The sequence below is a fragment of the Diadema antillarum genome, unplaced genomic scaffold (assembly GCF_040938485.1).
Source record: "Diadema antillarum isolate AM-2024a unplaced genomic scaffold, OU_Dant_1.0 seq00000009_RagTag, whole genome shotgun sequence".
In the NCBI taxonomy this organism is placed as follows: domain Eukaryota; kingdom Metazoa; phylum Echinodermata; class Echinoidea; order Diadematoida; family Diadematidae; genus Diadema; species Diadema antillarum.
The window spans coordinates 101,334-117,209 of record NW_027271131.1 but is presented as its reverse complement, the minus strand read 5'-3'; the positions used below and the strand labels follow the sequence as shown (position 1 = coordinate 117,209).

Below are 15,876 nucleotides of genomic sequence, written 5' to 3'. Positions count from 1 at the left end.
TCTCCCTAAAAGAGAAAAACCCCACAAATAGATAAATAGATATGTATATTATATGTAATATAATGATGGGGGAGTGCCCCTTTATAGGGTCCCCCCCCCCCCGCTTCCAGCGCCCTTACCTGTTATGTTATGTTTTGTTTAGTGTTTTTGTTTTTTGTCCTCCCCCTTTGTCTGAGATGATTGTCAGAGAAGCATAATCTGCGACTTTATAAACATTTGTTTAAAAATACCTTAAGATATGAAAATCCCCACGGTACTTAATTTGAACTTCACAGTCTCAAAGAACCTGTAGGCTTATCCTTTTAATACACAAGGTAGGCTTATTATAGGCATACATTCTACTGCGTCGAGGGGCATGATTAACACTATTTGTCCAGAGGGGATTTCTCCACAGCACCATGCCCCAAGACGAAGTCGAAGGGACATTACACTGTTGAGATACCGAGGGTAAAGGTTTAACCGTGACCCCCAGATATACAGTCGATATTTGTTTTATATACCGCATGCCATTTAATTCAGCTAGATTTTATGCTAAATTAAGGCATTGAAATATGGCATGACCGGTCAGAGAAATTACATATAATTCACAACACAGATCCAGGAAGGAGGGGGGGGGGGGCGCACCGGGCGCGTGCCCCTTTGTTTTTTGTTAAAACAAAATAAATAAAAAGAAAATATGGAGGGGACGCATGCGCCCCTCTTAATTTTGTCAAGGCACCCCCCCCCCCCCCCTTTACGGAACTCCTGGATCCGCCCCTGCGATGCGCAAATACGGTATACGTGCGCAAGATACACAACCAGTATGCCAAGTTTCTCAACTGGGTGGGGGGGGGGGGGGGGGGGGGGGAGGGTCCCCCTCCCACGGTTTATAGAGCTTTTACATCTTTTTGATTAGAAATGGTGCAATACTTGTTAATACACAATCTTACTTGCATAATTCTAATCTATTTGGTTTATGGAGGATGATCCTGCAAGACATCATTTTGAACATTTTTTTTTTTTTGCAATAATGTGGTCAACACTCTAAAAAAATTGGAATGTTATCGTTATATAATTTGATGTTACTCCTCCAGTAACATTTTGTAAAATGTCGAGTTTATCAACACCCGGTCAAAATGTCGGATTTACCATTTCATTTTTGAGAGAAAGGATGAATGAGTCTAGATTTTTAGAATTGTATATACGACCAACATTGGGCCCTAATGGTAGACGACCAGAGGCCTCTTTTGATTATTCATGTGGGAGAGTAAATAGGAAGATATAGCTTGTAAATTGTTTAATGCTCATCTTCTTGAATAAGTTATGAATTGACATTGTTTCCAGCTTGTCCTTAAAGTCTTGATTGTGTGAAAAAAAAATAACGTGGTCATTAAAATAGGCCTAATATTTTAAAGGATGAAGAGCAGTGCAAGGCCATGCATGGGAACTTGAGTACACGTCATGATCAAGTTTTCTCTGATGTTGCACTGTTTTTAGATAAAGTTGACAAAATGTTATCGAGTTGACGTTGGGTGTAATGTGCTCGATTTCTGTCAACAACCTCCACAAGCCTTATAGCTGCATCATGTCGTTTCATATTACACAATCATCTTCCAGCTCCAAGCATATATTATATGAAATGTAGGCCTGCTTCTAACGGCTTTTCAAATCTACCATCTGCAACTTGTGCACATTCATGCAGGCATTATACTCAGTGATGTCTTCTGGTCGAGTTTTCCTTGCTACCATTGTGTGCCTACCGCAAGTGCTATATATTTTGATAGACAAATAAAGGCAACATAGCTGAAAGTTCTCTACAGCAACTTTTTTTTTCTGCCACTTCAGGATGTACTTAGTACTCGTTTTACAGTCAGGTTTTTGTCTTGTATACGTGCTATATGTTTCTTGTTCTTGGTGTTGTTCTATTAGGGGCTGTGATAAGAGATGCGCTCTGCGTCCTTCTCACAACTTATTGAATACACTGTATTGCCCATGCATTCTAGCTCTATAATATAGTTCAGTCTCCTCCATCCAGAGATTATAAACGATTATTAAGAGTGCACAGCTGGGCACCTTTATACAGCACCTTGTTAACATGGTGTCCAAAACACTTTTTATACTTTGCATACACTATAAAACTCACCTCTTTCCGCTAATTATAAGTGCAAGTTAAGTCATCCCATGCGACTCAATTACATCAACAAAATGTGTATTCCACAACAATCATTGGCATCAATGGTCATGCCATCAATGTGTCACTATTCATATCAGAGCTAGCAGAATGATTGGAAGGGAAGCCGCTCATGCAGAGGAGAGTTGACGTACAAAGACTCTGACCAGTGATCTCAGATACAAGATGAGAGGTTGGGGGGGGGGGGGGGGTCAGTGAAGTTACCATTATTCAAAGTTCGTTTACCTTTTCACCAAGCCCTAGCGCTCCCATGATGTGGTAGTTTTTTTTTTCTCGAAAACATCTATACACGCCCAAGAGAAGGATAATGAACTCCGAACCACCTCTAAAGTGATTTACTTGCCCTTAAACCTCGCAAAAAAAAAAAAAAAAAAATGTGTGTCCGATGATTTTGTCATGACTTGGAAGCTTCAAATTAACATACATGTATTATATTAACGGCATTTCTAAAACAATCATCGACCGCATATAGTGTTCTCGTCAGCGCTTTAAGCAGACATTGATACTCTGATTTCTCTGCGGATAACAAAAGCGTACAATACTTTACAGAGATCATTTCAGGGATTGAAATAATGTATACTAGTCACTGATTTTATGGTTCTATCCATATTATGTCGTTCATAATATTTTCAACTTACCAGCCCTATCATGAAAGTAATATTTGCCCCGTCGCCGTCGTGAACACTTAAACTTATTCTTATGATAAAAAATGATATAATGAATATAAATGAATAATAAATAAAAGATAAGGAGTATCATTCATCTTGGCTTCACAAAAACACTGCGTGATTACACATGTTATTCTATTTTTACTATTTCGATATTATCTAGAATATATATATATATATATATATATATATAAATGTATATATAATAAATTATGTTTCCTTTTTTAACATATGTTTGGTACATTGGCATTCTTTGTTGAAAATGAAAACGAATGAATGAAATGAAATGAAATGCTCCCCATCTCATCACATCAATATATTCCATTCTCCATGTCCTCCTAAGCATTACGACACAACCTAACATGGTGTACATTTCTGACTCAAGTATAATTCAGAGCACTTATTATGTAAGAGCTGATTTTCCACTGTTTCTGCTTTGTACTCAGTGTCTTACAATACCATCACACCCCCAAATACCAATTTGCTCATGAGCACCTAATTCTGTTGCTACATTGAACTTTACACGACCTTGCTTAATTTTTTGGCAGAAGGAATTAAATGTCGGTGTGTGATTTTGTTTCGACAATATCCCGCGTACATCCTCCAGTCGTCTTGCAACACCTCACAGCCACAATATGAAGAGCAACTGTCATTGTCATGTAAATCAAAACTGCTTTCATTTCTAATGGACACATTGAGCACCAGACTTCTCAATAATACGCACTAAATCTTACAGAACCATTGACTTAGTTTGGGGTTACAATACGTTAATCGAAAAGGTAGTGACACTTTTTTTGTGGTAAGCCTTTCCCTGCATGATGCTGACAGAAGAGCAATAAATAGCTGAATGTGAAGATTGTTCCGTAGGAGGTGCACATTCCAGCTCTGATGTCTTCCTTGTCAAGTTGTTGTTAAGAGTTGAATGATGTGATGGTGTTGTTGTTGCTGTTTTCTAACCTTTTGAAGAGTTTTTTCTGATGAGCTAAAATCCCCTCAGTCGGTAGGAATGCTCGCAATGTTTCGGCTGTTTAGCGAAGCAGCAAGATGTCTAAATACTCACAGGGAGTCCATTTGTTTTTTAGCCGAGATGCCATTGTCACAGGGAAAGCTGCATGTGACTTGTGGCGCCTTGCCCAGCGTTCAGCGAGTGGTTTGCAGCTTTTTCTGCACGCGGCACATGCAAGGTGTGGAGGTGTGAGGTCCCAGTGAAGCTCCCCGGAGGACCATAGTACGGCTCCCATGACAACTGAACGTGGTTGTGGTTCTATATTCCGCCTGCTGATGTGAGCTGATACATGCTGTCATGGTTTGAATACACGGAAAGTATACGTCGCAGATTCGGCAAGGTTCTACCCGTCGTTCCATAAAACTTGTTTCTAAAGACAAAAGGTTTCTTCAATCCAGGTAAGTGATTTTTCCCTTGTACAATTTTTCCATTTTCATTCTCTATCAGCTACAAGGTTCAATGATGACAGAGAGCTGGATGTCTGACTTTGCTTGCATCGCTTTATTACTGGAATCTAGTCAAGATACACGTGGATGGTCCCTCGAGTCTGTTAGCGAAAATAAAAAATAAAAAAGTCCTAAGCACACGGCATCAGGAACAAATACTTTGGCTTAATTCTTGCAATCTTTTCTGTGAGTGATAGAGACATTAGTGCCAGTGATGCCCACAATCAATATGTTGACATTATGAAAATTGGGCATTAACAATGAGAATAGAATCTTCATCACGTCATGACGTAATTCGAAACCATTCTTACTGATTCGATGCAGGAAATTTTATAATTTCCCATCTCATCAAAGTAATGTCTTCTGTTGCGTGTGTTAGAGCTAACTGATCTGATACTTACAAAATTTTGTGTTCGTAATTTTGATTGCTGCCTCCGAGGCTAAGTAGAATGGCGTTTTTCATAATTTTTCGGTAAACTACTAGTAACTATTCACTTGGTCAAACTGCAAGATTTGACTATACGGACCCGTCCGTCGTGTGTTTTTCGTGCGACTCTGTCGCAGGGAAAGAACGAAGATGAGTGATTGGTTGATTGTTTAACAGCCATGTATACACGAGTCATAAAAAGCAATCACATTCGAGAAACTTTCGATTTCGTCACTCGATCACAATTAAAAAGTTTCATGCATATTACTTGTCTTCCACAAGTCCACCCTGCATGTTTCTCGCTCGACATGCTGATGTTTATAGCATGCACGTTAATTACAATTTCATGTGCATTTATATGGAATACGCTTGGAAAGCAGAAAGATTCCAGCTTCTCTAATACTCGATCACGACTTCGCAATGCGATGAGACAAAGACAAAGAAAATTAATAATGAATTATGAATTGAATACAAAAATAGATAAACGCTATTATCAAAGTTAAGAGCAAGGTCATCATCAAACCATGGAGAATAATGAAATCTTTTTAATGAGTTGACTCGTAACATAAGAAATATTTTTGAAGATGACTTATCAAAATTATGACATACATTTCATTTTTTTTCTGCAGCTGTAATCTCAAATAACTAGAATTGATTAAAATGATATGATCTCTCTATATATATATATCTATAATTGATTATGATATATACGTGTATGTGATTTATATGAATATATATATATATATATATATATATATATATATATATATACAGTATATATATTCGCATTTAGACCCTTCATTTTGTCTCTATGGTTGTCACACACAGATGACTTATATTACAAAAAGCGCCACTGCGCCGACAAACTTTCCCGTTGCTCACTCTTATTCAGACTATATATTAGATAATACATATAATATAACATTGTACGTTCCATATTATTGCCTGATAAGACATACCTTAGTACATGTATACCGATACCATAAAGGAGTGATTTCAAATATTTATCATACATTTCAGTGGGATCTTCTCTCCGTCTGTCCCCGTCTATTGCCACTTTGGAAAGAGTTTATGTCCCCCCCCCCCCCCCCCCACTAATTTGCACAAAATAAATTACTACAGAGCTGTGTTTTTACTAATAATAGACTAAATAAAGGTTATGCCATTTATGCCATGGGAGGACTTCTTTCCGCCACTTTTCATCAAATTTACATACACAGGGGCGGATCCTGGAATTCCGTAAAGGGGCGGGGGTGCCAAAAAAAAAATGTTTCTGGTGCCACATCTGGGTTTAATCAGCTGACAAGAAAAAAAAATAGGGGGGCTTAACACATACTTTCTTGTACCACTTCCGGGGTTAATTGGCTGACAACCAATATTTCTTTTATTAAAAAAAAAAGAAAAATTATGACAAAATTAAAGGGGGCACATGTCCAGTATAGCCCCCCCCCCCCCCCGATCAACCACTGCACGTCATATACAAAGTACTGAACAGACCTTCTGACTGTTCTGAATGTGAAGTAAAGAATCTGAATTTTGACCATTCCCAGCACTTGTTTCAGTTGGAGTTTCCTATTTTTCTCGATAATTTTATACAAATGTACATGTACCACATACTCCTATGGGAACTGCTTTTTCTTTCCTAAATTTGGGAAAAATCCTTCCTATTTTCAAGTTAGAAGGGTTGGGGTCTGCATTGCACTGTATGTAACATAAGTATATACCACTACATCTGCTGCTTATACTGTAGGGTACCTTTCCTAAATTAATCACAAAAAACCGAATCTATACACTTGGGAAAAGACCCGCTTTGCTGATGTCTCTTGAAAGAAAATGTGGTCCACTTTCCTTCCATCCTTGATAATCACTTACACTGAATCAGGATTGTTTGGAAATGACTATAGTTTTTACTTGTAGACATGTATAAGCTTACTTATGTAATTTAATCTGCATGCATGGCTTACCATTGAAACAAGACAATAAAACATACATCAAGAAGACCTGAGGTACATGTATTTGTATGTTTTAATTCATGTCGATTAATGATGGAGGTAGACAATAGGGTTTTTAACCATGTACGGTGTACACTGTAATTGACACATGAGGAGAAAGACACAAACAAATGCATCATTCAATGGACAACCACAAGTTTTTACTAATTCATGAAAAAGATTTACATGTATATATTAATAATATTCCTAAGTTTGTAAACTTTTCATGAAACTTTCATTGACTAATTGAAGATACACACGAAAATATGGATGAAGTGTTGTAGTCTCAATGGTGGCACCAATACTTTTAGAATTCACAACTTTTAAACAGATTGTCTGTACGACTTCCTCACATTCTCAATGATGGTATTGTGTTTGACAGCGTACCATTTTGCTGGTTTCACTCAATCCACATTTTAATATTTGGGCTTTTTAAGGGAATTACCACAAAGACATTCCACATAACTTTATTGACACAGACTAAAGAAAAATAAAAAAGGCAACTGATTGCAAAGAGACCATTTTATTCACAGAATTTTAAAATCTGTTCATTTGTCTGCCCCCCAGATAACAAGGATGATAGCAATAATGGTAGCTGCCATGATGGCAGCAACAGCTGCAAAGATGGTCAGTGCCATACCACTTGACTCGGTCAAACTGGACAGTCAACTTGGTGCTGACAGGGGCTTGATTCTGGACAATGCCCTGAGAGGTAAGTTACGGTGCTGTGGAAAAGCTCTTCAATAAAAGGCATCTATGAAGTGAAAAAGCAAGAATACTGTACTAAAAAGAGAAATAATCTTGTACAGCTGTATCTATCTCTCACAAAGTGAGAGATAAGTCGGCAATGATGTTGCCATCTGAACTGATAGAAGATGATGTGATAGAAAAGGTGTCATACAATCCTCAAGTATGTATCACAGTATACTGCAGTAGTATGGAGTGCTTGACAAACTTAAATTGTGTAGAGAAGATTAAGGTTAATCAAGAGAAATACACCCATACCTAAACTGGTTGGATTTTACACATATCAATTGCTGAAAATTGTGATTGGATGTCAGGCATATGAAATGTTTGCCAATGCAGAGGTTGTCAAAATCACTACCGGTATTCAAGTTTGTGTATGGTGAGTTGGCAGGTCAGAAATTTTGAACATCACTTCGTTTGAATCCATCTGACAATTCTGTTGGTGCTTCAAGTTTAACCCATTGAGGACGAGCTGATTTTGCTATGTATACAACACATATTTTCCATAGACACTTGCCTGGTTATACTTGGGACTCGTCCTCAACAGGTTAATTGCCTTTTGATTTATGATGGTACATGTACATTGTACAATGTATAAAATATTTTTCTGCGTGATTTCAGACTTGGGACCTATGACCGACATTCTGGGAGCACTGGAAAATCATGCAGACAGCATAACTGACAACACAATTCAGAGAATATCAGACAATTGGAGGTATCCGCAAGTGAAAGTGAATTCCCGCTGGAAAAGAAGCACAGCCGATGCAACCTTTAGTGACACCCAAGCAGGTAACTTTCAGAAAACTCATTTTTTTTTTTTTTTTGATAGCCTGAATTCCTTGTAAGTTACATCATAAATTTTACAGTCAACCTTGCCTAAGTCAAATCTATTTGGACTGAAGAAATAGCTTTGACTTATGAGGGATTGAAATCAGTAGAATACAGTACATGTATAAAGAGAAGATGACTTGAAAAGACCTTTCACTTAGGTGATTATCAACTTATGCAGGGTCAACTTAAGCACGGTTGACTGTAGTTTGACATACACATTTGATAAATTCAAGAATTTTACATGGTTGATAACAAGCAAAGCAGTTGTTCAGTGACCCCACGGTGTTGGTGCCATCAACCTTCCTCAAAATCTTCGGTGCATGTACGACTTCATAATGCTGTTCTTCTCGAGTGCGAAAATGAGAAGGGACAGCTGTCAGATAGTTTGTGAAAGTGAGGGAGGGAGAGGGGAGTAACAACTGGATACTTTTGTGGAGTGGGAAAAATCAATATTCTGTGAAATTACTTTCCTGCCTCATTACAACCGCTCAGTCTGACTACATGTATCTCCTTCAATCCTAGCCCAGCTAAAGATGTTGTATGCACGGGGCACAGGTTTAGAGGGAATGGCGGCCACAAGTGGAAAATGGCAAGGGATACATGACAATGATCTTGTCAATCCTCACAATTACGACTATCCTGTCACCTGATGTGGAAATGGCTGAAAGTGATGCTCAAGGCGAATCAGAATTGTCGCTGACAACATACATTGTCTGTAGATTTGCAATCCATGCCAATACGGTTGAATATTTCATAAGAACCCTGCTATGAAGAGGTATTGCTTATGCCCAAATATGGAAGACTTGTATTACATGCACACAATAATAACATTAAAAAAACACACAAGCAAACAAAGAGCAATCAGTGAGCATCTTTTTGCGATACTCTTCCATCTACTCCCAACAAAACCTTGAAAATGTCTGCACAGCCATGCCTTTCAAGGTACTGGAAAAACTGTCCAAGGTCCATGTGGTAATCCCTCGCACCCCTGACATCAAAGTTTATTTCCTGGAAGTCTTGGAAATGTCGCAAGCCTTTGCTCTCAGCCTCAAAGTTTTCCGGGGCCACCTCAAAGTCCTCCCTGTGCTTGCTGGTCAGCTTCTTCCAGTTCAACCGCCGAATCTTGTGCCAGAACTCGTCCACCTCCTGCTGCCGTCCCTCCACGCAGATGATGCCTGGCTTCCCGGGGAGACTGAAGCCCGTCAAGCCCCGCTCCTTCGACCATTCAAAGATGTTCTCCCTCTTGGATCGGCTGTATATGTGGTGGCTGTGGATCCACAGACGAGTGAAGGAGGATGGCTTCTTTGAATCTGTCTTCCCAGTATTCTCAGTTTCTGCAGTGGACGAGGCGAAATAGTTTGCTGCATTTTCTTGAAGCCATTGCACAGCCTCGGTGATGCAGAGTTCTCCTCTCTCCAGAGACTGTAAATGCTCAAGCAAGTCATCATTGAGTTGTCTGTATTGTTGTCTCGAGAGGGAATTCGACTGAACATTTAAGTCTGGCAGTGTATATGGATACTCCAGGGGAAGATCACAGTGCAACTGCAGTTCTACCTACAAGCACAGAAAACAAAGAAAAAATGACATTAGGTTGTTTCACAATCATCAAAATAGTGAAAACTTTACACAGACTTGCACTTGCTATTTGTAGCATGATCCCTTTAAACAAGTCACTAAAAGATGATACAATTTTCTCCCCCCCCCCAAAAAAAAAGCAAATGAAGGAGAATCAATTTTTATTTGTCCAAAAGTATAGTAGACATGGGATGGTGTGGAAACATCCTCAACACATTTACATTTGGAAAAGTGAAAGAGTAAGAACACCTAAAATTTCATATGAGCTAAGGACCATTAGCCGGGCAACTGCATTAGTATCACAATCACCGACATTGCAATATCAAGACAGTTACTCCTGTAGATATTACAATGTACTTATTCTTTTTTATGTTAAAACTACATGTAATGTAATTATTAACGATTAAACATGAGGTGATAGATTGCATCTCTTTTTGGGCATTCTCATTTAATTGATGCATGTCTTCCTAAATTATGTGAGGTGGATCTACACGGAATTATAAGATTTTAATGACCCTTGATCAATATCAACTAGTCTACTGTACGGACAAAAATGTTGTCAAAATGACGGCGAAAAGTTAATTCGTCAATGTTCTATCTTTACGAGACTCGCTCGAGAATCCGTAGATAGATCTGGGGTCTATCTAACCGCATCAGCGACCCTATAAACACGCTGTTACTGGTTACTACACCCCGGGGGTTTGGGTCTAGAAACCCTTGATCCACTACCACTAGCATACAGCATGCACTATACAATACAAATCTGTCTTGCATTAGACTAGATGCAGTCAGTATAATAGTACGTAGCTTGTTAGTAGAGTCTGGAAATACTGGAATTTGAGGGAAAGAATCTGTGGCCGAACTTGTATCAGAATGCTTACTTGAGAAGAAAGAGCGGTTCCTTCTGTTAAGACAATCTTAATGGTAAAGGACAGTTGCCTGAGGCGAGGTCCAGCGCCCGCGGTATCGAGATCAGCAGCGTTACTGAGCCCTCCACCGGGTGTGAGGCCTTCAACTACGCCCGACGCGTCGGCATCACCGTCGACGAAACTCCGAAGGTCTGAAAGTACGCTTTGGTCCCAAATGCAGAATTCTCCTTCTCCAGGAAACATGCTTTGTAAAAGCTCTATTTCCGACAACTGTAGATCGAGTCTTTCTTGTACACTTAAATCAGACATTTTGTACACTAGTCCTTGTCGTAGATGACATCTACAGTGGAAACTTCGGATATTTCCAGAGTATTTTCTGCCGCACCCTTTCAATCGCAGCAATATTTCATATGTCGCTTCGTGTAGTGAAAACGTGTATGGATGAGCGGATGTAGGGACTGCATTCCCTAAGCTAGTGAGATTATATTACTTATAAAGACTAGCAGACTGCATAGTTATACAGATGTACTTTGTAAACAAAGTGGTCAGATTTTGTAATAAGATTGAGTCAAGAGTACACTTTACACATATATATCAGTAAACAATGATGTGTTTCCTTACTTTTTTAGTTTTTTTTCCATTACTTCACCTCCCAACACAACAGTGGCGTCACCAGCTTTTTTTCAAGGGGGGTGCGTTTTGACCCTAATGTAACGAGATTTTTCGGACAGACATTTGGAATGTAGGAAGCTCTCAATCCCTAGACTTTTACTGCTTTTTGAGGGAAACCAAGAGGGGAAAGGGCATCGGCGTAGCTAGGATTTCATCGGGGGGGGGGGGGGGGGGGGTTAGTATGCGAGGGAGCGAGCAAGGATGTGGAAGAGCCTGTTGTCCCCCCCCCCCCCTCCTCCCACGGTGAGAACTTTTTTGCATTTTGACGTTGTAAATGAGAGCTAGGATTTCATGGGGGGGGGGGGGGGGGGTTAGTATGCGAGGGAGCGAGCAAGGATGTGGAAGAGCCTGTTGTCCCCCCCCCCCCCCCCTCCTCCCACGGTGAGAACTTTTTTGCATTTTGACGTTGTAAATGGTGCAATTTGATGCAGGCTTTTTGCATGTTTTTATCGACTTGAAACAGTCCCACTTATTTAAGGTAGCATGCAGTACATTTTGAGGGAAATTGTTGTTGAACAATGTGCCTATATCATTTCCATAAACCTCTTGTATTGATTCTTACACTCATTTAATTGTCATGAACGCGACCAGTGGCGTATCTAGGGAAAACGGCGCCCCGGGCAAGAACGAAAATTGCGCCCCTAATTTCTGAAAAAGTGTTCAACCCCATTCCCATCCCGGTAGGGACTTTGCTTTAAGCAAAGTCCACATGATATGCTTTTTCATGTTCAAGCACTTAAAAGGGGTCTTTTGAGGGTGATTTAAATGTAATGAATTTTGATAAGTTTTGGCGAGCGAGCGCAGCGAGCGAGCCGAAAATTTTTGTGTTTCAGCTTAGAAAACATGGAGTTCTTGTCATTTTTTGCTTATCAAATCTTACATTTCTAATAAAGATATAGTGACGGCCTTATAGGTAACGATTTATCTATACCAACAAACTGAGGACTTTAAAAAATACTCTAAATAAGTACGCGCGAGTGAGCCGAAATTTGTATAATTTGCCGCGTCATCATCACGTTTTATTCTTGACTCTTTTTTTTTCTGATAAATTTTGGCGAGCGAGCGCAGCGAGCGAGCCAAAAATTTGTGTATTTCAGCTTACAAAATATGGAACTTTTGTCATTCTTTGCTTATTAAATCTTACAATTCTAATCAAGATATAGTGACGGCCTTAGATATAACGATTTATACCAACAAAATGAGGACTTGAAAAAATACTCTAAATTAGTACGAGCGAGTGAGCCGAAATTTGTATATATCCGCGTCATCATTACGTTTTGTTCTTATCTTGTTTCATTTTTTCCGCCCCCCCCCCCGTATGTTCGAAACCGTTGGCGCCTTCTTTTGATCCAATTGGCGATCGCTTCAGAACGAAAGAAATTGCAGCCGCTGCTCCGTGAAATATTTTGCCTGCTAAATATAAAATGACATGTGTGAACACAACAGACATTGTCATTTTGTCCGCGCCATCATCACGGTTTTTTTTTTACTTTCTTTTTTATATAAATTTTGGCGAGCGAGCGCAGCGAGCGAGCCGAATTTTCTTTTTTATTTCAGCTTACAGAACATGGAATTCTTGTGTGAACACAATAAACATTGTCATTTTGTCCCCGTCATCATAATGTTTTGTTTTCATTCTGTTTGATTATGTTTTCTGCCCCCCCCCACCATTCTCCCTTCCCCCACCATTCTCCCTCCCCCCCCCCCTTTCCGGGCGAGTTTCTTCTTGTTCTTCCTGTTTTTTCTTCTTCTTCTTCGTTTTTTTTTTTCGTTTTTTGAGCCCCCAAGATGCGGCGCCGGGGGCACGTGCCCCCCCCCCCCCAGATACGCCACGCGACCGAGCCCGAGCAAGCGGAGCGAGTGAGGGGGGAGGGTGTGGAAGGGGGTTAACCCTCTCCCACGGTTAGAACTGAAATTGCATTTGATGTTGTAAATGGTGCAATTTGATGCATGTTTTGCTTGTTTTATCGACTTCGAACAGTCCCACTTGTTTAAGGTAGCAATATATTTTGATGTAGATTATTATTGAACAATTTGCCTATAAAATAGGTATCATCCAAATCCAAATAAACTTCCTGTTTTAATATTTACACTGAATATCATGAACGCGGCCAAGCAAGAGCGAGGGGAGGATGTGGGAGAGAGTGTCCCCCTCCCATTGTGAGCACTTTTTGCATTTTGATGTTGTAAATGGTGCAATTTGATGCAGGTTTTTTGCGTGTTTTATCGACTTGAAACAGTCCCACTTGTATAAGGTATCAGTACATTTTGAAGTAAATGGTAATTGAATAATTTGGCTATAAATGGTATAATTTGAATAAACTTCTAGTAGTAATAATTCTTACACTGATGTCATGAACGCCACCGAGCCCAAGCAAGCGGAATGAGCAGGGGGTGGGGGTTGAGGTTGTGGGAGGGGGGTTGTATAAATGGATTATGGAATGACGGTGTGAGACGACAAATTACTGGCAGCAATATCGGGAGAATGGCATAACGGTTACATGCGAGCGAGCGGAGCGAGCGAGCTTTAAAAATGTGACATTTTACAGTCCTAAAACTGCCGTTTGTAGCCAAATTTTTTTTTTTTTGCTTTAGAAATTTAGTTTTAGTGGGGGGGGGGGGCGCACCGGGCGTAACTGCTGGCAGTTACTGGCAGCAACATCGGGTGAATGGCATAACGATTAAATGCGAGCGAGCGAAGAGAGCGAGCTTGAAAATTTTGACATTTTACAGTCCAAAAACTGCCATTTGGAGCTATATTTTTTCGCTTTGAAAATAAAGGGGGGGGGGTGGGGGGCACCGGGTGCAACTGCCGGCAATTACTGGCAGCAACATCATGAGAAAGGCATAACGATTAAATGCGAGCGAGTAAAAAAAAAAAACCCTGCTGTTTGGAGCTATATTTTTTCGTTTTGGAATTTAAGGGGGGGGGGGCATCGGGCGCAACTGCTGGCAATTACTCGCAGCAATATCAGGAGAGCATATCGATTACATGCGAGCGAGTGGAGCGAGCGAGCTTGAAAATTTCACATTTTACAGTCCAAAAACTGCCGTTCTTAGCCATATTTTTTCGCTTTGGAGATTAATGGGGGGGGGGGGGGTCGCTCCGGGCAGAACTGCTGGCAATCACTGGCAGCAACATCAGGTCAATTGCTTAACGATTTAATGCGAGCGAGCGAAGAGAGTTTGAATATTTTTCAATTTACAGTCCAAAACTGCCGTTCTTAGCCATATTTTTTCGCTTTTGAAATTAAGGGGGGTGGGGTGGAGCGCACCGGGCGCAACTGCTGGCAATTACTGGCAGCAACATCAGGAGAATTTAAATGCGAGCGAGCGGAGCGATCGAGCTTGAAAATTGTGACATTTTACAGTCCAAAAACTGCCGTTTGTAGCTACATTTTGGGGGCGCACCGGGCGGAACTGCTGGCAATTACTGGCAGCAACTTCAGGAGGATGGCATTACGACTTAATGCCAGCGAGCGGAGCAAGCGAGCTTGAAAATTTTGACATTTTACGGTCAAAAAAACAGCCGTTTGTAGCTATACTTTTTCGCTTTGGAAATTAAGGGGGGACGCCCGGTGAGCCCCTCCCCCTGGATCCGCCACTGGTAGTCAAGGGTGTCGGTTTATGTTCATGACTGGGGGGGGGGGGGAGGTATATGACCAGCGAGGTGGCGTCGAAGTGACCAAGCGGGGGAAGGATGTCCAAAATCTATCTAAATAGTAAACGCTGTATAGAATACTAGTAGATATGTATAAAATCAGTGCTGCCAGAAGCAGGGGTGCGAATTGTTTTTGCCCACGATTTTTTTATTTATTTATTTATTTTTTTGCCCTGGTGCAAAATCAAAATAATCAAAAAATAAAAGAAATGAAAAAAGAATTATTTAGCGTCCGGCGTTGAGGTCGCCCGCAGACTGATTGTTTTTTTTTTTTTTTAAGGGTCTGAAGGGGGGTGCGTTCGCACCCAACGCAACCCCCCTGGTGACGCCCATGCACAAATGAACACAATCTCTATTCGTGAATTCGGGCCATAATACCAGCGCCCTCGTATGTGGGAACGGAAAATCAGATTTCTAGGCGGTTTAATGTAAACAGCTGATTGCTAGCTTTGCTTACTGCCACTGCGCGCGGCATGTGGATGCGCGGGCAGCATGATTTCTGCAGAGATGCCGATAGACATGATAGATGGACCGTCGTGCACAAAACTATTCCATTCATTTTTTAATCAGTTTATGAATTTATGAGGTTAGGAGGCGTCCCCTTTCTCGTCACGTCATCATCAGTTTGAACTTGATCAGGCCGAGAAGTCCGCAGCACAGATTTCAAGAAAGTCGGAGAAACAGGTAGACTGTAAGTTGTACACGAACTGTTTGTAGTTTGATTCATTGGACAAGGTGACAACTGACATGTTCATTTTGTAAGCAGGGAGGAACCTCCCTGTTGTGAGGTAGCCTGCCGACCGGCGTCTGGTC

At 40.6% G+C, this 15,876-nt stretch overlaps 1 protein-coding gene across 1 annotated transcript; it reads right to left on the bottom strand.

Moving 5' to 3' along the window:
- Positions 1 to 9,147: 9,147 nt before the first annotated feature.
- On the bottom strand, positions 9,148 to 11,039 carry LOC139724991 (RWD domain-containing protein 2B-like). Its single transcript, XM_071636084.1, has 2 exons — positions 10,743 to 11,039; positions 9,148 to 9,840 (listed from the first exon to the last, which is right to left on the bottom strand). Exons 1-2 carry the CDS (start codon positions 11,037 to 11,039, stop codon positions 9,148 to 9,150), a joined length of 990 nt encoding a protein of 329 aa, XP_071492185.1.
- Between the last annotated feature and the right edge of the window lie 4,837 nt (positions 11,040 to 15,876).

Excerpts from the sequence above, each read along its gene's own strand:
- LOC139724991 (XM_071636084.1), bottom strand. The coding sequence starts at position 11,039 with ATGTCTGATTTAAGTGTACAAGAAAGACTCGATCTACAGTTGTCGGAA. Across the intron at positions 9,841-10,742 it reads GAACCGCTCTTTCTTCTCAA|GTAGAACTGCAGTTGCACTG; the intron begins GTAAGCATTCTG and ends CTGTGCTTGTAG.